The sequence below is a fragment of the Hippichthys cyanospilos genome, chromosome 12 (assembly GCF_059441005.1).
Source record: "Hippichthys cyanospilos isolate Australia breed blue-spotted pipefish chromosome 12, RoL_Hcya_1.0, whole genome shotgun sequence".
NCBI lineage: Eukaryota > Metazoa > Chordata > Actinopteri > Syngnathiformes > Syngnathidae > Hippichthys > Hippichthys cyanospilos.
In genome coordinates this window covers 18,417,501-18,442,459 of record NC_142380.1, presented here as the reverse complement: position 1 = coordinate 18,442,459, position 24,959 = coordinate 18,417,501, and the positions used below count along the sequence as shown (strand labels likewise).

Sequence of the window (24,959 nt, the reverse complement as noted above, 5' to 3'; positions counted from 1 at the left end):
GTAGTTAGCTTGCTGTTAACTAGGTGAAAAGTCTGAATATTAAACTTCTACAGTGGTTTATTTGCCCTGACATTTTTTTAGGCTTTAAGTGGGGATTTAATAACATTGTGTGATTCTAAGTGATACTTGTATCGTTAACACTACTAGCTTATTCTTTCAAAGGGTCAGTTGAGAATGAAAAGGCAGGGGCAGAAGATTTATGACCTCTTTTTAAAGAGAACCAAGTCAGGAAAAGACGAGGCAGCCAGAATTCAGGTGTGCTACCAGCTCCCGTTCTGGGACCAGTCAGGAGGAGAGAGAATGTGAGTCACACAGCCCATCATCACCAGGTCAGAGCACAGATGCAGTTACATGCTCACTTAGGTCATTTTAAGTCACAGGATTGAAGTCTAGCTCTGCCACTGTGTACTGTAGGCTAGCTGCTAACGTTAGCCCCACCGAAACCATCTATTTTTGAAACATCTGTCCCTGACATTTGCCGATTGAGCTTGACTTTGAATATTAACATTGAAATTGTGAAATGCATTAACTGTTTTTTGCCTACAGCACTAACAATGCATCACTATGCTGTGAAGCAAAATAATTAAGGGATTAAAATACAAAAAAAAAAAAAAAATTCTATCTTGTCTTTGAAGGTTCACAATACAGTACTTATTAAATGATTTGGAAGCGCCATCTAGAATGGCAAATCCATATTTCCAGTTATGGTGGTGAGAATAATATAAAAGTACAGCAATGCAATAGTAGTTATTGTAATGTGATTAATTACTTTTAAAAGTAACTAATGAATAATCCATTACAATTTTGAAGTAAATTGCCCAACACTGATTAAAATGATAGAGATTGTTATCAGGCTTCTGCAAACTGATGCTGACTGATGAGCTGATCGTTTGGATCTGGTGTTTTGGACAAAGGTAAGGCTACAAAGGGGCTGTCGAGGATTGGACTGGTAGACATCTGCATTACACACTGATTAAACTAGTGGTAGAAAATAAAATGGGGGAAGTGGGGTAAAAAGTATATCTGTAGTGTTTGGTAATGAAAACAGTCATTTTATAGCAAGAAATGTAATTTAATGAGATTACATTTATTTGAGGGGACGTTTCTCGCTGGACAATTGAAATGGTTGCAATCTTGCTGTCATGGGATTCGCAAATCTCAAGAGGTTTGATTGTGTGCCAATTAGCCAAGTGATTAATGCTGGGTATTGTGTTTTAAAAGTGTATTGTGATGCAATATTTTTGTCTGTTTGTAAAAAAATAAATTATAATAACAATCTGTGGCTCATACAGTTAACAATGAATGACAAAAAAAAGAAGGAAATTGTTAGAATAGACAAATTCAATTCTTTTTCAGAAGCCACACACCATTGACATCCGAGCACACATTCAAAATTCTTTCAAAAAAGCAGCATGTCCACGTCTTTTTATTTTGAGTATGCTCTTGATGCTATTACTATGTCCTCTGCAGTAGGGAATACTCTTTCACATGTGGCAGGAATACACAGGAATGTATACTGGAACACATACGGTCACCTTTGTACAGTGTTCTTTCTTCATATAACAAAAACTACTCAGCATATAAAAGTAACAAAATAAAGAAAAAAAAAAACTTGAAATCTCAATTTACATTTGAACTAAACGCAACATGACATTTTACTGCTCGTTAACTTGGCTGCTCATTGAGGGGTATTTTACGCTCCTTGGGAACACATACAAGAGATTACTACGACCTGTACAGGAGAACGAAGCCCAAGATATGACTGCAATGGCAAAAACGAAGGAAATGTTATCTTTGTATCATATGTATTGTATTTTTCTGTTTGCCCTCCACCTCTGTCACCACTTTTGCTTTGGAACATCGCCTCACTTGAAAGATCATGTATTGTAACATTCAATATGGGGTTTTTGAAGCACTTGGAAAGATTTACATGTAAGACCCGATTCATAATGACAAAAATCATGATATGAAAGCCACTCTAGAGCGGAGTGATTTTAAAAAACGAATTATGACTAAAAATAAAGCGTTTCAAAACAAACTCATTATATAGGAAATAAACATTGTATGACAATACGTGTATTTTGCTTCACTTCACGTTGCAATCTATCAATGTATTGATATTATCATCCAGCACTACAAGTGATGAATTAAATAATTAAAAGGTACATCCAGTTGTGCCTAAATGTTCAAGTCTGGCTGTATTTACTGCGATCTTGTCAGTCATATGATCTCTCAAATGCCCTTTGTCCTTTGGTTTGTGTTGGCAAGTCCCCATTTTTGTGTTTTTGCAGTAATATATTTAATATCCCTTGCACCCTTGCCATTTGTGCTAGGGCCCTCCGCCCTCTTTATCTCCATTTCAACACAATAACCTCAGCAACACTTAGGCAATTAAATGTGTTCATTGTTCTGACCTGATTGCCCTTCTAAAGGAAGAGAACAGCGGCCAAGGAGGGATATCTTCAGGCTTCTTCTTGGCCCAGTAATAGCTAGAAAATGTTCCAGCAAGAGTGCAATGCTCCAGAGCCAAGCTGAAGTTAACCAGCCACAGAAAGATAAGCAAGTTGGAAAGCTGTAGAAGGAACATGTAACGGTGGTAGAGTGCCTCTCCGCCATAAAATGAAAACAGGCACTGAGAACCCACACAGGATGTTTCTTTGAATATGTTGCTTCTGTTGAAAGTCTGCAATGTGAGAAAATGGATGTAAGTATGGCAATGGTGTTAGATGAATAAACACTCATGAAATTGAAAATAAAAGCCAACAATACATATAGCCGTTACATAACAAACTGGCTTAAAACAATCTCAGAATTTACAACTGAAACCAAAATACTGTTACCTCTGGGTTGCAAGTGCTGTTGAAATGTGGACAGCTCACATCAGGGGATATCACCTTATAGATGGCATCACCCGAGGATGCTAAATAACTGGTTTACAGTGCCAGTTAAAGATATAAAAAAATAAACATGATTGGTACGATAGCAATATTTGACTGAGAAAATTGAAACAGAGAAGGTATGAAACCAACAGGATGACCAAATACTTTATCTTGCTTGATGTGGCAATACTGTGTTGCAGTGCTGTCAATCCTTTTCAAATAATAGTTTAGGCTTTGCTCCATATAAAACTACATCACTGAGTTGATACAAAGCTCTTAGCACGAGTCTCTACAACTCGGAAGGGCTCCTCATAGGGGTGCTGTAGTGGCTGTCATGGCGGACGAAAACATATGTGGCTGATGGCAGGTACACACACAAGGACAAAGGACTGAATGAGGCCATAGAGAGATGTCGGAGTGGGGACAAAGTCCTGAGCAACCCTCTGGGAAACAACACTACAGAAACGAGTGGAACTCCCCAGGAACTCACAAGTGATGTCTGATGTGTAGCCGTCCCAACATCCAAAGGCAGAGAGAGGTTATGCTCTCATCCAATATAAAAACCCCAATATAAAGGTTCCAAGCCAGGGGGCAATAAGTAGACCCACACTTTTTTGGTGTCTCTCACCATGGGGAATTTCAGAGAGGAAGAGTGTCCCTTGAAATATTTTGATTAATATGAAATATTTTGTAGTCAGATATCCTATAGAATTTTATAATTGAAAGTGAAGTATTTGGACTAAATCAAAGTAAATAAATAACATTTATACATTTGAAATCAACTTGTTTTTCCTTAAATTTGATCTTGGGTGGACATTGCTTTTTTCAGATGTCTACCCGTAAATTTTGGTCTATGAGATGAAGTGATGTCAGAACCACATAAGCGATACCTTTGAAAAGTAATCCAATTTCACTCACCAGCTGATATGAGGCACATGTGTAATCCTAGTTTGCAGCTAATTTTTGCTTGACGCTGCTAGCATCAGGTTCCATACACAACGTCAGCATAATTCCTTTTTTTGGTGCTGTTTCTGAACAACTTTTTTGTCAGTTTTTGTCAGTTTTTTTTGTGTTATTTTGTCAGTAAAAGGCAACCAAGGCATTCATGTCTATATGTAGTAATATTTATTAAAGTAAGGTTTACTTTGAAGTTGGCCTTCTCAACCGTGTTACCATCTTATGCTACTGGCAAGCACAGCTTTGTCGTTGCTGTGATTGAAAAAAAGAAAGAAAGAAAGAAAGAAAGAAAGGAAGAACGAAACAATGAATGAATGAATGAAAGAAAGATGGAGTGAGAGAATGAAAGAGTGTGAACGAATTGTGTAAATTGAAAGTCAAGGTATTGGAACCATTTCTCAAGGATACACAGCAGTAACAGCCCAGTAGGAAAAACAAACAGTCAGCAAAAGAAATGTTACGAAAGGGTAGAGCAGGGTTGACATGATTTGGCTGATGGCTCTGCAAACAAGATCAACCAAATATATGTTAAAACTCATAAATCTTTGCTGTATTTTTAAACACAAATAGCTGTTTTGTAATTAAGATTTACATACTTGCTGGCCTCTCTGAGTAGGGCAATGGCCAACTTGATCCGCCTCCTCATGATGACAAGTATCAACAAGAGTGAAACCTCTGCCACTCCTAAAGACCCCACTAAAATTGGCAAAGAAATAACAAACATGAGAAGATGTGTTCTCATTTATTCCTTGCCTAATTTAGTTATAGTTAGTTATAGTTATGTTGAAGTCATGTTATTAGAATATTGCACACATCTAACGATTTAGCTTGATACCTTGAGGATAGTTCAGTTTGTTTAGTTTTGGTTTAGTTGTTCCACAAGGACGTACAATTTGGTTGGTCAAATCCTGAAACCACCTGTTCAATTGTAAAATTCAGTGAAAAGAACGTGACACAATGGACCCCAGACAAGCCCAGACTTCCCTCTCCCTGGCCACTTGGCCAAGCTGGATCTCCAGGCATTCCCAGGCCAGCTGAGAGACAGTCTGCATCATGTTTTGGGTCGTCCCCTGAGCCTCCACCCGGCAGGACATTTCCAGAACAACTCACCAGGTATAGGTGTCCTGAAGGCATCCTAAACAGATGCCAGACCCATTTTAACAACCTCCTCACAATGTGGAGGAACAGCGGCTTGACACTGAGCCCCTCCCAGATGACCAAGCTTCTCACCTTATCTCTAAGGGAGAGCCTGGACACCGTGCAGAAGTAACTCAATTAGTCCACTTGTGTCCGGGATATTGTTTTTTCGATCACGACCCATATCTTGTGACCATAGGTTAAGGCAGGACCGTAGATCGACCGGTAAATAACGGTGGCTCAGCTCCTTACCACCACAGACCGGTACAGAGTCTCCAAAATAGTAGATACTGAACCAATCCGCCTGTCGATCTCCCATTCCATTCTACGTTCAATTGAAGACCCCAAGATACTTAAACTCTACTTGGGGCAGGATCCCATCCCTGACCCCAGGGAGGACACTCCACCCTTTTCCAGTGAGAGATGGAGTTCATGGCCTACAGTAATTTAAGGAAGTTAGTTTTAGAATACATGTATTGACCCATTGACATTACTAGTACATGGTCCATTACTAGTGCTTATACTGTATAGTCGTGTTGTCTTACAATTTTTCTTCATTGATTTGTCAAGTTTCTTCCAAATTAAATGACATTCTTGAGAACTAAAGATCTATGGCCTTTATGTTTTCAGGCATTGTTTCCACAAATGAGCCAAACTGATGGAGAAAAACTATGAATGCAAGAATATTGTATTACCCTTAAAATTGGCAGATGAAAATAACCCCACTTGTTTTCAGGACAACATCCTGACACAATTATCGCTATGCTCTGAGGATTCAGACAGATGACTAAGGGAACCAGAGAATTAAAGAAAATATTAAAAAAAAAAAAAGACTCACAGAAAAGTATCCACGTTTCTCTGAGCTGTAGATAGACTTTGAGATCTGTCTGCAGTCCCACTTCCACAATGGATACGTCAGAGCCTTGACTGTGTCCCAAAGTGGTTAACACCAGCGAGCAGTACCACATACCTTAAGTTGTGCACACACATTGAATGTCATATGGAGCTTAAATTAATACTGATTCTACCTGATCAAGTATTGGATGGACGGACAGACAGACAGACCGACCGGCCGACATAGATACATACCATATGCCAGGAGTAGCATTACAGATGCAATGGTAAACCATAACATCAGTCCAGCTGTGAATCTCAATAGCACTATAAAGAGGAGACTAAAAACCAAGGATATCAGCAGTCCTCTGAAAAAGGGACAACAAAACAACTTGAGTGTAAGCAATATGATAGAAGAAAGGCTGTAAAATAACATTTTAAATTAATAGGGCATGCTAAGGGAAATCACCATTGCAAGTTTGAGTTTCCAAAAGGGGGCATACAGGTTGAGACTATACAAACCTTCAAGGATTAATTTAATCCCAATTTTGCAATGCAGTGAGGTGCACACAAGTATATCTTGCCCAAATGTGGTAATACTTTCAAACAGGAAACATCCACGTATAATAAAGTCATGAAAGCAAACAGCACCATTTCGCTGTCGTTGTATTTCTAATGTCCAACCTTGTGGATTTTATGCATGTAATTGGGTCGAGGGTGAAAAGGATCTAACCAGCAGTGCCTCTGCATTTGGGGCCACATTTGGGGCCACTAGCACCAACAGGTGGGGCCTGGCCCCACCTGCTGGTGCTAGTGGAGCACTGCAGGCTCAAAATAGTCTTTTTAGAGCGTAATAATTGTGTGAAGGCAAAAGCCTTCACTCATATGTTATTCCTCTTTTTAATTGTGTGAAGGTGAAAGCCTTCACACGTTATTCTTCTTTGTTATTCCACCCATTTTTCATGCTTTTCAACTCATTCCCAGTTCATCCGATCCACGTCGTTCCAATTTCATATTATTCCAAATAATCGTGTGACAGCTGCTTCCATTTTTCTCATTTCAAATATTTAGAGGTTTCCCACAACTCCCTGTTTTCCACGCCAAAAATCCTATTCACTTAACATTGGGTGATTTTACATTTCATATTTACAGGTTTCACAGTTCATATTTTCACTAATTCGCTCATTCCTCTTGCCTTAAGGGTCATTGCAGTAATTCATACATTCCAATATTTTCCCATAATTCCATATTTTTCACCCTTTAATATTTCAAAATTCATTTTCAATGGGAAGATTCCCCATTCATTCCCAAAGGGAGCTTTAACATTTCACATTTAGAGCTTTCCCATTTCACATTTATCATATTTAACTCTTTCATTTCACCTCATGGATCATTCCCATCATTCATACATTTTAATAGTTCCCATAATACCATATTTTCACTTCAATATTCTAATATTCATATCCAATGGGAGTTTTGCATTTAGCATTTGGAGCTTTCCCATTATACATTCACAACATTTAACTCATTCATTTCGCCTTAGGGACCATTTCCATCGTTCAAGCAATTAATAAATATTTCCCCATAAACCCATACTTTTCACCTATAATAATCCATCATTCATTTCCAATGGTATATTTAACATTTCACATTTGAAGCTTCCCCATTTAACATATACATCAGTCAATCATTCTTTCACATTTTCATCATTACTAATATTCACACATCCCAATAATTCATAACTATTTTAATAATACCCATACTTCCTCATTCATTCCAACTGTTGTCACCAAAATCTATAACCTTCCTTCACCATTCCTCATCCGATTTACTTTTCCACCTTTAATCGATTCCCCCGATTCTTGCCATTCCATGAGTGTATCCATTTTCCTCTTCCCACAATTCAAAGTTTTCCCACAATTCCTCTTTTTTCAGTTTTTCCCTTGTATCCTCTGCATTATTTGATCTATTCCAAACGTTCCAACCTTGTAATATACAGAATACTTCAGGTTTTAGCCATTCAAACATTCCACATCATTCTACCATTCAACACCTCTCCCTTCAGCGTTTTCACCTTCACACGCAATTTCTTCGGGAATCGCACATTTTCCATTTGATAAATAATATCCTGAATAATAATATTCATTATTTTGACTACCAATAAACATGTTGCATAATCCAAAGGATTAGCCAAAGTCCAAACACAATTTATCTAAATGCGACTCAAATAAGGCCAGCCTGTGCTGTAAATTGTGAATTTGTTGCACGTTAACATAAACGTGTTTCAGATTTCCCACATTGTGAGCGGTCAGTGAACGACTTGCTAGTGTAATGTTGAATCCGCTGTTGTTTTTCCTTTTCCTAGCAACGCAGTTCGAGTTCATTTTACCAAAAATATGAGAAGTTGAGCAGCATCTGTGTTTTACCAAGTTTATGATTGTCTATGTGCTAAGAGCGCAATTAAGAGACAAGTCAAATGGATTACCTTCACATGTTCTCTAACTGGTGTACTCTTAATTGAATCAGCTGGAGACATCCTAACATTTTCCTCTTAAGTTTTAGTAATATTTCAGTGTGTGAACAATGATGGACATTGGTTCAGTCTACCCACTTCTTTTTTGTTTTTAATATAATGCCGTAATAACCTGAGCTAACGCTGCTGTTGGTTGCAACAGGCACTGGATGCTAACATCCAACTGACGTCCCCCTCCTCTACGTCGTTGGGTATTATGGCAAAATGAACTCGAACCGCGTCACAAGGAAAAGGAAAAAACAACAGCATTTACTGTTTCCATTGTGGGAAATCTGAAATACACTACGGTAACATAGAAAACACCAGAATTTGACCCATAAATTAAGGGTATTAAACATGTGCGTCTTATATTTGAGGAATTACGGTATTAGCATTATTTGTTTGCATCTGTTTGAATCTTGGTGTGTTTTTCATTTTCTTTTGCACTTGTTTTCTGTAAGTTTACTTCCGTTTCGTGTTCGTGATTGCATCCTTTTTTGTTTGGGGAATTAGTCATTATTATCATAATTGTCATTATTATGATAAAAGGATGAAACAGAACGAGAGAGTGAGGAGGTGAAACGGGACTGACAAGTTGTATCAATTGTCTCAAAAATGTACATAGACATCATGCCTACAATTAAAATTTTACAGTTTATCGGGATAAGTGTTTTCCTCATTTACTGATGTTAGGTTGAAAGGAGAGCTTTTAACAGCAAGATGATTTGTATTCATTCATTCACTTAATATCTATAAAATCCTCAATATTGATATGGGTATGGTTATGCAGCGATGTGCATCTGAATTTTTAGAATGGCTGGTCAATAATGACTCATCGCCACTTTCTAACATCAACTGACAGTGCACTTTTTTACATCAAGCGTTTTGACATTAAGGCTGGGGCTGCTGGCTGGCGTCCGCTACCTCGGAAATGGGATCAACAGGCTGAGAACCCGGACTAGCATTCATCGTGTTGAGTGTTGTGTTTTTCACTTTCACTGGGGCCTGGCTGGCGGGGATGCACCGGACTTGGCAGTTGAGCTGGAGGAGCACACTGTTTGCCGAGGAGACCAGACATTAGCAAACATGAGATCAAAGCAGACAGACACTGTGCTCATCACAGTGGGGAACTTCAACCACTGTGACCTCAGGACTTTTTTCCCTAATATTTGATTATTATTTGCTCAATTATGGAATGTAGTCCTGCTCGGGAAGCGAACAGAATAAGAATTTCACTGTGTGGTATAGCACTATACATGTGACAGTAAAATCTCTTTGCATCTTCAAAATTGTCCGGTATAGTTCTTTTTCTTTTTGTGCATTCCTCTGATAAGTGGTAGGTTTCACCCACATTTAGCAACCATTATTTGCTTCTCTAAAATTGCTTTTTGGTATTGCTGACCGATCCGTGAATTAGATGTTTAATAAAGAGGCTAATTTACATAGAATTTCTCTGCCAAATAAATGCTTATTACCTCATCTAAACACGTGCAAAATACAATCGGCACATGGAGATGCTTTCTGCTTGGCAGCACAATTAGAGATTGATTTAACCATCAGCACCTTCTTTGTGAATCAAACGCCAACAGTTTGCTCCATTTGTACCAATTTGAGCCACACAACTGCTGCAGTGAATCTGCACCTAATATCCTTGTTTTTATTCAATGATATTTAAAAGCAGGTACTGCATGTGCTGCTCATTTAAATACAATGAATATTTTGTATATTTTCGGTGCTTTCACTTCCATTCATTCTGTTTCCAGTTCTGTAAAGATTGGAGACCTTTAAGACCATCCCAAACTCAAAAGTACCAAAAGCTGTCCCAGGTGACAGAGAATTTGAATGCATGGTCTTGAGACTTTGGTATCAAAATTCAACCCCGCCATTTTTCAAATCTGAACGATTCTGGTTAAACCAAAATTATAGTCCAGGTTCCACACAATTCACAATTCTCTGTGCCCAACTTGAAATGCGTTGTCACTTCAAAGTTAATGTTGATTGTTGAATTGCTTCTACTTATCTTTACCTTACAAAAAACTACTTGGTCCAATTTATTTTAATGTGTGTGCATGTGTGTCTTTGTAGTTACACAACAATCCAAGGCCAAGATTTTGTGTAATCTTCCACTATCTTCAAGCCCAGCTCTCGAGTATCCACAAGCCCTCTGATTCCTCTGCAAAAAAAGAGGCCGTTTACAATCAATCATTAAACAATGCCTAATTTCACAGAAGAATGCTAACAGTCAGTACAATCAGTAAAGGTTTTTATCAGTGTTGGGAGTAATGCGTTACAAAACTCATGTAATTATTGTAATGCATTACTTTTTGCCGTAAAGCGGTGGAGTGTAACACAATGCATTTCACTGCATTTTAACCTGAAAATGGTGCCCCCCTCAAAAAAAAAAAAAAATTTGCCAAAAACACCTAAATTGGAGGAGAAAAGTCTGCGCAAAACGTTCACTTGCTTTTTGTAATTTATACTACAGCAGAGATGAATGCAGCAGCAGCAGATTACAGGTTGAATATAGACAATACACTCACAAGATCGACATATGGCCATTATGGCCATAAAAACAAGAAGAATATAAGAGTTAGTGAACTTTAGGTGCTACACCTAAAGGGCTGCCCACCCCGCAAAAACAGAACAAGTAATTTGACAAACCATTTAGAGCGGAGTTATTATAACGTAAAGTTAGCAAAAAGAAAACATGAAGAAGATTGAGAGGAGGGATAAAACCAAGAAGGCAAAATGATCACTCTCTCGCTCAGGAATGCCACTTCCACCTCAAGAGGTTAGGAGACTCTTGGCGGAGTATGTCTTACGCAGAAGATTTGCTGATGCTTTCCGCAGTGGATTCACCAGCATTTTGAAACCTTGTCAGAGAGATCCCTTTCTAGATTATAATGACAAGGTAATCTGACACCAATTTTCACTGTAAAACTGCTGTAGTCCATAAATTGTGGTCAATGTGTATCAAGATGAAGCATACAAAAACTTATGTTAAACAGTACGTTAACCACAATAATGATGTAGGCCAGCTGCTAATGATAGACCCACCAAAAACATCTATTTCTGAAAAGTAGTCGACTAAATTTGAACAATATTAACAATGAAATTGTGGAATGCACTAAATGTTTCTGCCCTAAAGCATAAACAATGCATCACTATGCTCTTGAAGCTAAGTGATGAAGGGATTAAATTACAAAAAACAGGTTTTGTATCTTGTCTTTAAAAGTTTACAATACATATGTAAGAATTTATACTGTTTTTATGATTTAAGACAACCTTCCACTGGATGTGCAATGAGCGTTATGAGCTATATTTAGAATGGCAAATCCATATTTACAGTTATGCTCATGACATAATATAAAAGTAATGCAGCAGCAGTGTAATGCCTCACATTTAAAATGCAGTAATATTATCTCAGATGACATTTCCAAGCAATGTGCCCTTTAAAGCTTATTAAAGTAAAATTGCATCAGAATGTGGCAAAATACTAAACTTAGACGGGAAAAAAAACTTGTGATTAAGTGTGATTAAGATAGAAAAATGGCACATTTTTGTTTGATAAATGCATTTTAACAAAGGGAACAGCTGTTATCAAGTCACTGATGAGCAGCAAGCAGATTTGAGTTTCTGATGTCTGTAGTCCCAAGAACCCAACAACCCAACAACACACGACAGGCTTGCAGTCATGCATAACACTGTTTTTGCATAACCAATTTTCACAAGGAAAAGCCACAGTCGCCTCTGAAATTTAGAAAAAAAAAAGTTCTCAAAGCTTTATTTATTGAGGACTGCTACGCCAATTAGGATGGACTCACCAGATATATTTTGAATGTCCACAACTTACTGAAAGGCTGTGACATCAGCAAAGTAATCACACAAGGATGTTAGAACGTTAAATGTTAGACACCTTTAATCTTTTCGCTCCCATTGGGACAATGCATCCCAAGCTTTTCAAAAAAATGGCAATGGGTATGGGATTGGTAGCAAAAAGATGAAATGCCATCCCAGCGGTTTGTTACACCTATTGAAGGGATTTATATAATTTTTTACATGATAATGAAGCTTTTAATTCATTTTCTTTGGATATATTATATGGTATTATATGGTACCAATATAAAAATATAAAATGTTTATTAGAAATTGCCTTGACTGTTTAGGAAATAGAACAATATGCCTTATTTTGGAGCACAGTCCAAAGTGGTCTAGAATAAAACTCAAACCAGATCAAATATGAAATGCAAAAAATTACGTTTGTTTATGTAAAAAAGTGATCATACTTTGCTGCCTCTTGGAGTTCAGCGACGCTGTGCGGTATTTCAAGACCATCTTTGAACCTTGTGTTATTTGCCACCGCCATAGTGCCATTAGGAGTGATGACATCTGGTAGACATCTCTGAAGAACTGACCCCCCCCCCCCACACCACCACACACACAGACACACACACACAAATACACAACATGCAACAAAATATCATATTATGTAAAGTAGGAGTTATTGTGAATATGATTTCACCTAGCAACAGTTAAAATATCATTCTTACATGGTCTACTTGGCACAATCATAGAAGGACAGTCCTCATCTCGTAGAACCTCAGATACTGGCTAGGAGAACACAAGGAAAAACATGAAGCAAAGAACAATTAAAGTTGTTAAAAGATGCAAAATGTGATTCTAAATGTTCTTGTTGAGTAATTAAAAACTGGTAAAAATATATCCTAGAAAAAGTGACTGAAAATGTCTAATTCGTGAAGACCTTTGGAAAAAGAACCAGCAGTCATTTCTTCTGCGTTTTATTTTTGACCAGATGTTTTTGCAAGTCAAACTACCAGTGCTAAATACAAAATATAGCCAACATGTAGAGTGACCTAAAAGCAATTAAAACTAGAAAACATGTAATTCCTGAAGAAATTGCGTGTGAAGGAGAAAACGCTGAAGTGAGATGCGTCGAATGGTGAAATGATGTGGAATGTTTGAATGGCTTGAATCTGTGAAGTATTCCGAATATTACTAAGTTGGAGTGGCCAAATAATGTAGAAGATAGATGAATTATTGAAATTACTGGAACGATCCATGAGGAGAAATCAAAGAGTTGAATATTTTGATTGTGAAATGGGAAAGCTCAAAATGTGAAATGTTAACTCTCCCATTGGGAATGAATGGGGAATCCTCCCATTGAAAATGAATTGTGAAATATTAAAGGGTGAAAAACATGGAATTATGAAAAAATATTGGAATGTATGAATTAGTGGAATGGTGGGAATGATCCCTTAGGTGAGAAATAAGCTAAATATTGAAAATATAAAAGCTCTAAATATGAAATTTAAAATCGCCCAATGTTAAGTCAATGGGATTTTTAGCGTGGAAAACAGATGTGGAAAATTATGAATAATGGAAATGAGAAAAATACAAGCAGTCATCTAACAATTAATTGGAATAATATAGAATCGGAACGGTCTGGAATGGATGAACTGGGAATGAGTTGAAACATCAAAAAACACATCAAAAAACGAGCTTTCGCCTTCACACAATTATAATCGGTACCTTGTCAGGGTTATTAAAGCCAGGTTTGCAGAACTGTCTATAATACTGCCAGTAACTGTTGCCGAGTTTGTGATCCAGTTGCATCTCAGTAAAAGTAGCAAATTTGTCAGGACACTTTGACACACACATCTGAAAGCACAGGACAAGTGATTCACAGAAGAAAATTACAATATTATAAAAACACACACACACACACACAATATAAACAGTGGTGCACATAACTGCTACGCAGGTACGCATGCATGACAGAAATTACTCATGCATAATGGCGCATGCCTCATTCCAGCATACCTACCTATTTTCATCCATAAAGCAAAAGCTGAATTTTTTTATTTTATTTTTTCTGAAAAGGGCTACTGTTGTTTAAAGCATTGGTTCTCAACCTTTTTAAAGTGATGTACCCTCTGGGAAATATCTTTTCAGCCAAATACCCTTTAACCAGTGGACCGCATTTTTGGGTTAGAAAAAAATAAAACATGCCATCAATGTCTGATTTATTAAACTTTAGACCCTTTAGATCCAAAGTGTCCTCTTTTGGATTACAGAAGAAATATTTTATCAAAAAAGAATGACTTAAATATTAATAACTATTTTTCCCACACAATATAATCTATATAAAGGGCCATATTAATAAAGTACATATTCGTCCACAAAGAAAAATAAATACTAAACATAGAGCATCCTGGTTTTGGGATTACAGTAAAGATCTCTTCACAAAATAAATCATTAACTTAATGATTAATAAATATTTGTCCCCCCAAAAAATAATCAACATAAAGTGTCAGACCTGTTCACAAAAAGAAATAATTATAAATAAGTATTTGTCCACAGATAATTTTTTATTGTAGTGTCCTTCTTTGGGATCATCGTAGAGATTTAATCATTAACGGTTAAAGGAAACAAGAAGTGGCACATGACATGTTGGGTCGAACCATTTCATTATGGGGGAGAATCTGGGATTTTACAATATTAAATTGAATAACCTATTTGTCAGAGAAATCTATGAAATAAGACTAAGACAAGCCCAGCTGCTAAGCAGCAAAACAGTCACTCTGACCAACCAAGATTGACTTTTCTTTGCCGTCAGAGGGCTTGGCTTTCACTCTCATGCTCGCCAAAACCGTCAAAAGCCCAGTCGTTCCGCCTGCTTTTTATTCATTTAGCAAAGCATATCACATTACAAGACAACAAAAAGTGCCAGGAAGACACCGCCAAAAGGTGGGTGAAGGTTTCACTTCACACTTTCCTGCGTCAACAGCTTTATCTAAGGACTGGGGCGAGATGAGCTAGGACTGCATAGATGGATAGCAATGCATGCTGTTCTAGACATAAGAAATAAACAAATAATGCTAACATCCCAATATATGATTTCCTTCACACTACCACACATAAAATTTGTTTTATGAAGTTATACTTTCCTGAAATAATCAATTAAATAATCACTTAAAGGATTTTTGTACGTTTGTTTGTTTTATTTAAAGTCTTGTGTACCCCTTGGAGTTGCTTTAAGTACCCCAAGGGGTAGTAGTACCCCCTTTTGAGAACCACTGGCTAAAAGCATACTTAAATGTGGTGTAAGATCTTATTGACAAGATATACTTTAACTTGTGAACAAACCTCCATTATAAATTTCGTAGTTTTTACCTGAGTTGTTGGGCACTGTAGATTAATCAGAATAGAAGGACTGGCACACTTCAACATGTTGAAGTAGAAAAGAATGGGCCTCTTCCTGCAAAATATGCAAATATAAATTGTTAGTTTCAGTCAGTTTAATTTGTTTTGCCCATGTCATTTCGTAATTTTATCCCCTTTCATTTAAGTTAACTTGATTTTTGTGTCCATTCCCTGTACCGATTGCTTCCACCTGATGTGTTGATTTATCTAAAACTGGAAGAAAAAAAAAACTCTTACAGTAGTTTGGTAATTGTTGTTTGCATAAATTGCTGTGTAAACCCATTTAACTTTAAACTCTTCAAGATTATCACATTTGCCTGGCCTTTGAGCGTGGACACTAACCATGTTACAAAGTCAAGATAGAATTGAGAGCTGGTTTCTGGAAGGGCCAATTAAACTCTCCAATATTTTGTCATTCACAATTGTGTGTTTTTTTGTTTGTGTTTTAGGGGGGTAACAGACTATACAGTGGACCTCCGTGTTACAACATCCCTGATTTACCTTATTTTCATGTTGCGAGTTTTTCATCCCCTCTTTATGACATTTCCCTGTTTTGCAACTGTCATGACCCTAAGGCAGGGGTGTCCAAAATTTTTGCAAAGTGGGCCAGATTTGGTGTGTTAAAAATGTAGGGGGGCCAACCTTGGCAGGCGTTCTTTACATATAACAGCAATTAATTTAAATACATTTCAGCGAGCATTTCTGCTTTGCTTTTTTATTTTAATTTCAGCTATCTTAAACATGTGTTTTGGTTAATTTGAAACATGCATATCAAAATTGAATTGACATTAAATATTGAAATTAAATATTCATTTAACTTCACTCACAAAAATGACTTGTCCGTAAGAGTGTGATGGGTGAAACTGACATCTGGAGTGCAGGACAAAGGCCAGGTGTGGCTCTATGGCAGTGGTATGGATGCGCAAGGTGTCTTGAGAGTCCAATAGCCGTGTCCTCAAACGACTTATTTAAGTTCATAACCGAGAATGTCTTCTCACACAAATACGTCGACCCGAACAAGCTTAGCATTTTCTTACCAAATGCTCAAATCTCTCGGAAATGTGTCCTTATCCAACTGTCCGGAAAACGTTGTCGATATAAAGCTGCTGGTGCTGACCGCAGCACAATATACTCATATACTTATTTGCTGTTCCTAATTGAGCCTATAGATGGCAGCATTTAGCATACGCAGGTAACAGCGCTGCTGCCCAATGTAGTAATTCTCCTTGCGGGCCAGACGTTATTGATTTTATGACGGAGGCTGCGGGCCAGATGGAAATTGACCACAGGCAGCATTTGGCCCCCGGGCCGAACTTTGGACATGATGCCCCCTGGGGCCCACTGCACTCTATTGCTGAAGTGGCAAAATGGTCTTTGTTTTAGATTTTCGCAAGCAAAGATCTGTCAAGCTTTTAAGAGCCATTTTTTGAATATTAGTCTAATCTCGTCTTGATGAACCTTTTGCCTTCATTTGTGCATTCCTACCTTTGTCACGTGCATTTGTTAAATGACTATTTAACCAAACCAAAGTAACTCAAATACCATGAATCATAGGCTACAAAACATTCAGAAACAGCACTTGGAAAAACTGACAGGAAAACAAAAGACAGCGACACAAACAACTAGCTATAGAAAAAGACAATACATCATTAACGATCTGACAAGAACCGAAAGGAAACAGGGAACTTAATAGACTAAAAGCTGACCAGACAACAAGAAACACCTGGGCCAGACATGTATTAGTGATACAAAATGAATGACTCACGCATTGTAAGTCCCCTTCTGACCACAAAATTCTCCATAGCTGTTTGTTGGATGGAGCACCTTTCTGGGATCACCATGTAGCCAGGCTGGATAAAAGAGCAATTTACTAGCGTCAGCCCAAACCATCATAGGTCACATTTGGTGAATTTCATATTTTTCAAAAAACTATACCAGTGGCATCCCTGCATTTGGGGCCAGTGGTGCCTGACTCACATCAGATGGTGCTAGTGACGCACTGCAATCTCAAAATAATCGTCTTCTCTTCAGAGTGTAATAACCCATAAATATCCTAAATAATAATATTCATTATTATAACTACCAATTTTGTTTCCAAAGCAATTCTGTTGTAAACATTTTGCATAATCAAAAGGCTCTGCCAAACCCCGACCATCAAGACCATGTCTAAGTGTCCTTGAGCAAGACACTGAAACCCCAGTTGCTCCTGATGCTGCGTCATCAGTAGGTAAATGACTAGTTAGTGTAAAGCGCTTTGAGTACCTAAGGTAGATACGTGAAAAGTATATAAGTGAAAGTCCATTTACCATTTACCATAAAACGGAGCACGCAGGTCTTAAACCATTCTAAGTAGACAACCAGGGGGCCAGGTCATCGTGACCCTACCCTGCAATTAAAATATTGCCAATTAAAATGTGGTCAGTTTTGGAGAATAGCAGCAGCAAACTAGCTTGGTTTTCATTGTAATCTAAAGGACAATAAAAGCAACTCATCAATATGAATGCTGTAGATGCTGTCATGTCGGGGCATCGTGAATGGAGGCGTGGAAGGTTAGGGGGAACCAAAAATGCAGGACTGAAACGGATGAGGCTCAAATAATGCTGGTTTAATATCAAACAGAGGCTGTGAGATAGGAACCAAACTACAAAGTACAACCAAAAGGCTAAAAACAAACTCAAACTTACTGGAGACCACAAGGAACAGTAGGCAACACGGGAAGGCTGAATGACTGCGCAAGGTCACTGCAAGGGGAGGCCGTACAATGACCCAACAACTAGCTGAATACTCCTATGTCTTATATACAAGACACTGATGACAACAACGAGGAACAGCTGGAGGAGAATGCGAGGCAGGGGAAGCTGATTGGCTGACACACGGGACAGGAACACGCAGACAACAGGTGGATGAGATCAAGCTAATGAGAAAGGTAGGTGTGAGGAAGACAAAAATTGAAAGGCAAAATAAAACCCCAAAACCCACAACTAAACTCTCCATGGAAAAAAATCCCACACAGAACATGACTAATGTAAGAAGATGATTTACTAATAAAGAATATGTAAATAAATAGAGCACTTTGCCACTTGGGCAAAAATCTAAAATTAAACGTTCTAGTGGATTTTAAAATCAGTCAAGAAGGAAAGAAGCAAATCCACACCTTCAACTCTGAACAGGAACATGGCTAACTGCATGTGTGATTAGAAAATCGCTGGACACTACATGGACTACAATGTGATTCAAAGGTCGATTCGACTGAGGGAAAAAGTAGATGACGTTTTTCAAGAGATAGAGGCAAGCGCCGCAAATACGAAGGAAAACTTGGAAACAAGGAAGCTTGGTGGTTTGCTCAAATGGAGGAGAGATTTTGCACAGCGTAGCTCGTGGATATCACACTTTTCAGTAAGTTCAGCAAACCATTTCCATGTCCTGAATTTCAATGTGCAACTAACATCTGCTGTCGAGTCTCTTCGAGTTGCAAACTGGCAACACACTGGCTCTGCTGCAGTTGATTTATGATAACAAGCTACTGTACAGGATGCATTAACTGTCACTGCCATAATTACCATCACACTTCAAATGATAACAACTGAGACAGAAAAATACTTTTCAACACTAAAAAGGATCAAGACATTTACAAGAAGCAGCAGAGATCAAATGCACAATCTACTTAATGCTGTCCATTGAAAAGGATTTCATGGCTTATCGGACTTTGACAAACGGGTTTTGGACAAGTTTGCTCAGGTGAAAGATCAACGAGTATTCTTTCTATTCAAGTAAAGAACAGCTCTGGTGTGATACTTTCATTTGAAATCTTTTAAAGCTTGTATTCATAATTTGTAAAGTTATGAATAAAAAAGGATTATGTTCCTGAGCTGAAATATAATTACTCATGTAGGTTTTGCTGCTTGTGTCCACTCTGGTGCCCCCCTCAACTTTACATGCTAGAGACGCCACTGAATTAGTCACTGCACACAATTTGACAAATTTTAGACAAAGCTAAAGGGTCGAAAGAATGGTTCAGGATTAGTCCCGATCAGTACCTCTTACGATATTGTTATCAATGTCAGAAAACACTAATTTTGGAGTAGTCTGTGGCCCTATTGAATGATGACTGATACCGTATTTCATTAAGTACAATTGTTTTTCATCATTTTCAAAAACCAAATTAGGTGGGTTGACTTATAATCGCCTAACTCAAAACAGACTTTTTTCTCTCATATATCTGTGTTTAAATAACAATAATTTGAATGTGAAAAAAGCAATATCATATCATTTCCAAGGCTTAAAATGATTATATATACATCAAATTCGATATGCATCTGTTTTAGAGCGTTTGCACAGAACACCGCAAAATGCAAGCCGATGTTCTGTGCAAACGCAAGCCGACAAGCCGACATGGATGTCTCCAAGTGGGAGTACACATTTTGATCTTACAACAGTTGTCACTTGGGTTAAGAACATTCCAAGTAAGATGATCTGCAAATTATCCCCAGAGACCTCCATTTCAAACAACAAAATTAATTTCAGCATTGGCGTCTACGTGCACGCGTACGTTGTGTTGCAGTCTTGTCTTGCTGCCCCCACATAACTGCAGGAGTATATAATTGGATATAGGATGCCTACAAAAGTAGCATAATTTTGTTGTTTTTAATAACACATCTGGCTGTCTTGTGTTTTAATTGGACAGCCATGATCTTTGTGTATAAGTCAGGGGTAGATTTACAGTATAATCGTTTTTGTAAAATTTGCTCAAATTGAAGCTAAAAAGTAGGGTTTGACTTCTAAACTAGGTCAACTTGTACTTGGAGAGATACGGTAGGTTACTTTTACTTTCCTTGTTTCTCAGGATCTTTGTGCAAATGATGAAAATGCATGTGCTTGGTGGGAGGTGCTTGGCTTCCAGAGCTTTCCGTCAAATCTCAGAAAACACGTCAAGGTAAGTTCTCTAAGACAACGTCTTTATATGCTACCTTGCTTGGAAACGTTTGCAATGTGGCTAACGTTAGCTAGCTCGCCTAACAGCGATAATGGCTAAAGTTTTTTGAAAAACCTCTATATTCTCATTTGTTTTATCTTCTACCAAGTTAAGAAACCACATTTAGGAGGAGAAGCTCATACTAAGCAAAATTGTGGGGATTTTTCCAGCATAATTTGATTGCTATAACTTAATTATCTGTGCCTGGGTGGCTTTAATACGGTGGCCCTGAAGTGCAAATGAAAAAAACAAATACCGAAGCAAAATTAAAAAAAGAAAAACACATTTACAAAAGACGAAGCAAAACGAAGAAAGAAAAATGCAATTCAAAAACAAAACGCAAAAAAAGAAAAGAAAAAAACTTTTTACAAAAGTCGAAACGCACGCAACATTTTCACAAACGCACGCAACATTTCGAGAAACAAAACAAAGAAAGAAAAACGCATTTCAAAAGACAAAAAACAACAAAAAGAAAAACGCAATTTAAAAACAAAACGCAAAAAAAGAAAAGAAAAAAAACTTTTTTACAAATTCGAAACGCACGCAACATTTTCACGCTTCGTTATGTTTCATCTTTGGTAAATGTGTTTTTCTTTTTTTAATTTTGCTTCGGTATTTTCATTTGCACTTCAGGGCCACCGTACTTTAACTTGCAGATATCACCATGGAAATCACTGAGTTGATAACGCAGATTAAACCAAACAAATGTAGTTTTCTTAAATTTCAGATTAAATATGACGCAAATGAGGCATTATTGAAATAGTCCTTTCACATTACAGGGCAAAAATATGGAAATTGAACATTTGCTTTATATTTTATCATTAATACCATTTTATCGAACAGTTTATTATACTGTTGTGCAAATAAGGAGATGCAGTACAGTTCTAAATGAAGTTTGATTCATTTGTTGTTTTACTTTTTTTTATTTTTTTTTAAATGTCTTTGTTATACATTGCACAACTGTCAACTGTGTCTTTATATGGTAATATTTGCACAGGACAGCTGGGTGGAAGAGTGGTTAGCACGTCCAACTCACATTTCAAAGTCTTGAGTTCAAATCTTACTCGCTCCTGCCTTTCTTTGTGGAGTTCGTGTGTTCTCCCCAATCCCGCGTAGGTTCTCTCCGGGCACTCCGGTTTCCTCCCACAATCCAAAAACATGCATGGCAGGTGTATCGGACACTCTAAATTAGAGGCCCCCAGGCCGCTAACCCGCATGTTTTTCATGCCACTCTCCTAAATACACCTGATGGTTAGGATAATTTACAAGCTTTTTAATTTGAATCAGGTGCGTCAAAGACAGAAGCGTCGAAAAAGTGCAGGATTGCGGCCCTCGAGGACTGGAGTTTGAGACCTATGAGTGAGGTGTGATTGAATATGTGAAGGTTTGTTCATCACTGTGTGGCCTGCAATTGACCCAGCCTACTGCCGGTGGACAACTGGGATAGGCACCAGCGAGCCAGCGACTCTAGTAAGGATAAGCGGCTACAGATAATGGATGGATGGGTGAGTGCCACAGTGTGCCACTTAAATTAATTTGCTTTGAATGGGGTGATGCATTTTAATAGGGTAACAGTCTAGATATACCACTCTGAGAATAATAAGAAGCATTGCTGTAAATTACACAAATGGTACTACTGTATAAAAAACATTGATTAAAAGATGGGCCTATGAGTATGATTTGATCCTAGTTAGGCTATCTCATACAGAACACAGAAGTAAAAAAAACAAATGCATCTAATGCTCTTAACTTTATAGTGAGGTACAGTACCATCTTGTTTGGCAGGTCTTCTTGAGCATACATCCATTCCATCCAGCCGCTTCTTATGCGGATTGCTAGTTTGCTGGTGCCTATCCCAGCAGTCTTCGATCTACGGGCAGTAGGCAGGGATCACCCTAGACTGGTTGCTAGTCACTCGCAGGGCACACTGTGACGAACAACCATTCACGCACCCAATTACACATAAGGACAATTTAGAGCAGGGGTACCAAACATGCGGCCCGCGGGCCAGAATCGGCCAGAACAGCTTTCATCTGGCCCGTGAGATGATTTTGTAATGTAAAGTATAAAATGAGCTTAATTTTTAAATTCACTTGAATTAACTGAAATGAACTTATGATTACAAGTGAGATGTTGTTGTGTACTATTTTGGTTGCTGTTGCTGTTTTAAAGCTATATAAATATATACCATGATTTTATGTGTTCAACCCACTTGGGAATAGATTTTTTTCTATTGAAATCTTGAAATCTCGAATGAGTTCGACAACCCTGATTTAGAGTGTTCAATACACCTGTTATGCCTGTTTTTGGAATGTGGAAGAAAGCCAAAGTTCCCGGGGAGAACCCACGCAGGCTCGGGTAGGCCATGCAAACTCCACACAGGAAGGCCGGAGCGAGCTGCATTTGAACTCGGGACTGTTAGGCGGACGTGCTAACCAATCTCCACTGAGATTCTTGAACACCACCTCTTCTTGAACATAACTGATAACATTTATCTTAACAGCATAAAGGTAATCAATTAGAATTGCGATTTTTGGATCACGAAAAAAAGTACTGTTTACTCTTCGTTATACTTTAAACTACATTCCAGAGCCTTTATTTCTTTAATATGTGTATCCATTCTTTTATTTGAGTAGCTATTTGGATCAGCACTTTTACTTTTACTCAAGTCATTTTTTACATGGATGAGTTTACTTTTACTCAAGTAGACAATCTGTATACCAATCACTGCCTGTCACTGGCTGTCTTGAGCAGAGCACAGTGGGGTAGGAAGTGGGGGTTTTTGGAAGAAAATTTGGAGACGGCATCTTGCATGGAACAAAATTATTTTGTCACTTTTGAGGTGCATAGTTTCGTACAGCATGTCTTGTACATGTCGGAGCGTACTTAAATGTCCCCATTTTTAAAGAGACTTCCAATGAGAAGGCCCAATTTTCAACTGGTTTCTATAGCTGTCCCCCTACCCTCACCTGCGTGTCCTTGTAGTTATAGTTGTTGGGTTGTGACCGAAAGAACGAGATCCTGGATTCAAATGGCTGAAATGAGTCAAAGAGTGATTTTGCCTCAGAAATATCGTCCAATCGTTATGCTGAAAATGAGAAACTCCAAGCGTCCATTAGGTGGGATAAAGCACAGCATTTATCCAATGACTGTATATTTCTGCACAGTGGGACAGAAATTGTGTGAACGAGAGTGATTAAATGTATTTAAACGAACATGTGTCTGTGGGAGAGGACTCACCCGCTATTCCAAGGGCGATGTATGAAATAATGGCGAAGACAAAGATCCAACAGCATACGACATCTGTGCAGCTTCTGTTGAGACAAGAGAACATCAATCTATATGTTTCTAGATATATGTTTCTAATCAATCTATATGTTTCTAGATATATTTTTCTATATGGACAAAGCCCAAACTTAATGACGGTCATGGTAAGATGACAAATAATTCAGGGGAAAGAAATATTCCTTGAGATCATAAAGCAAATCAGATATCAAAGAAATCTGAATCGTGAGTTTACTTCATTTGTGCCTAGTATATCATATCACACAAAACCAAATGCACATGCACAGGGTTGTGGCAGCATTAGACTAGCGGTTATCATGTCAGCCTCATAGCTCTGAGGTTTTGGGTTGAAATCTTGGCTCCAGCCTTGATGTGTTTTCACGATTGCCCTGTGTTTGTGAGGGCCTACCCTCAATATCCAAGCTTGCTTCCACGTTCCAGAAGCATACATGGCAATCAAATGTCCTTGTCTCAGTGTCCACTATTTGTTTCCCCACTTTAATGTTGAAGCTCATCAAATAAATTTACAGAAAACAGCAAAGATAACCCATGTAAACATAATGTATACATTTTATATGTATTTTATTTACTGGTTACAGGTTACTGGCCCTTCAGGACCGAATTTGGACACCCCTGTAATTGATTCAAGTAAACATAATTCTAATACACAATTTAACTTAAATGACAGGAAAACACAGGTCTTGCTGTAAATGTTTAAAACCCTGCTAGTTAAGTAAGTCCTTTCTTATAAAAAGATTTTGTTTTTGCCATCGTTTCCCAAAATAGGAAAAATGGTACTGGTACGATTCATAATCACCTTTTTATCTTATGAGAAAAAAATATGAATTTGAGCAAAGAAATCAAAAGAAGAAAATGCTAGATTGCTTGAAGCCTTTTTTTTCCTCAATATTTTTTCTTATAAGCCATTTTTATTTTCTTAAAATTGACCTGCAGTGCATGAACCAGTTGCTATTTTGATTTCTCCATTGATGGCACTGTTGGCTTAACAAAAGGGGTTTCAGAAATGCCTTTCAGCACCATGTTGAACAGAGTGTACATTCCAGAGAAGTCAAAAAGTACAACTGGTTGAATGAAAAGTTGAAGCTTGATTTTCCCATCACTACCATGTATCCACGTATATGCTAACACATTTACAGCA

General features: G+C 37.9%; 1 protein-coding gene across 3 annotated transcripts in view; it reads right to left on the bottom strand.

The window, feature by feature from the left end:
- LOC148415207 (choline transporter-like protein 5-A) overlaps window positions 1-24,959 on the bottom strand; it is a 36,382-nt gene that overhangs the window by 7,333 nt on the left and 4,090 nt on the right. Inside the window, exons 3-15 of one of the 3 annotated variants that reach the window (XM_088428968.1) lie at window positions 23,756-23,829; window positions 17,309-17,393; window positions 15,514-15,598; window positions 13,870-13,998; window positions 12,870-12,930; window positions 12,606-12,729; window positions 10,409-10,492; window positions 6,063-6,175; window positions 5,812-5,943; window positions 4,433-4,532; window positions 4,245-4,337; window positions 2,841-2,928; window positions 2,415-2,683 (exon numbers count right to left, since the gene is read on the bottom strand). In XM_088428968.1, the coding sequence (XP_088285094.1) occupies window positions 2,415-2,683; window positions 2,841-2,928; window positions 4,245-4,337; window positions 4,433-4,532; window positions 5,812-5,943; window positions 6,063-6,175; window positions 10,409-10,492; window positions 12,606-12,729; window positions 12,870-12,930; window positions 13,870-13,998; window positions 15,514-15,598; window positions 17,309-17,393; window positions 23,756-23,829 (1,437 nt within the window). Of the gene's footprint in view, window positions 1-2,414; window positions 2,684-2,840; window positions 2,929-4,244; window positions 4,338-4,432; window positions 4,533-5,811; window positions 5,944-6,062; window positions 6,176-10,408; window positions 10,493-12,605; window positions 12,730-12,869; window positions 12,931-13,869; window positions 13,999-15,513; window positions 15,599-17,308; window positions 17,394-17,478; window positions 19,370-23,755; window positions 23,830-24,959 lie in introns of those variants that run through there. The other 2 variants (XM_088428970.1, XM_088428969.1) reach the window with 2 other exon arrangements.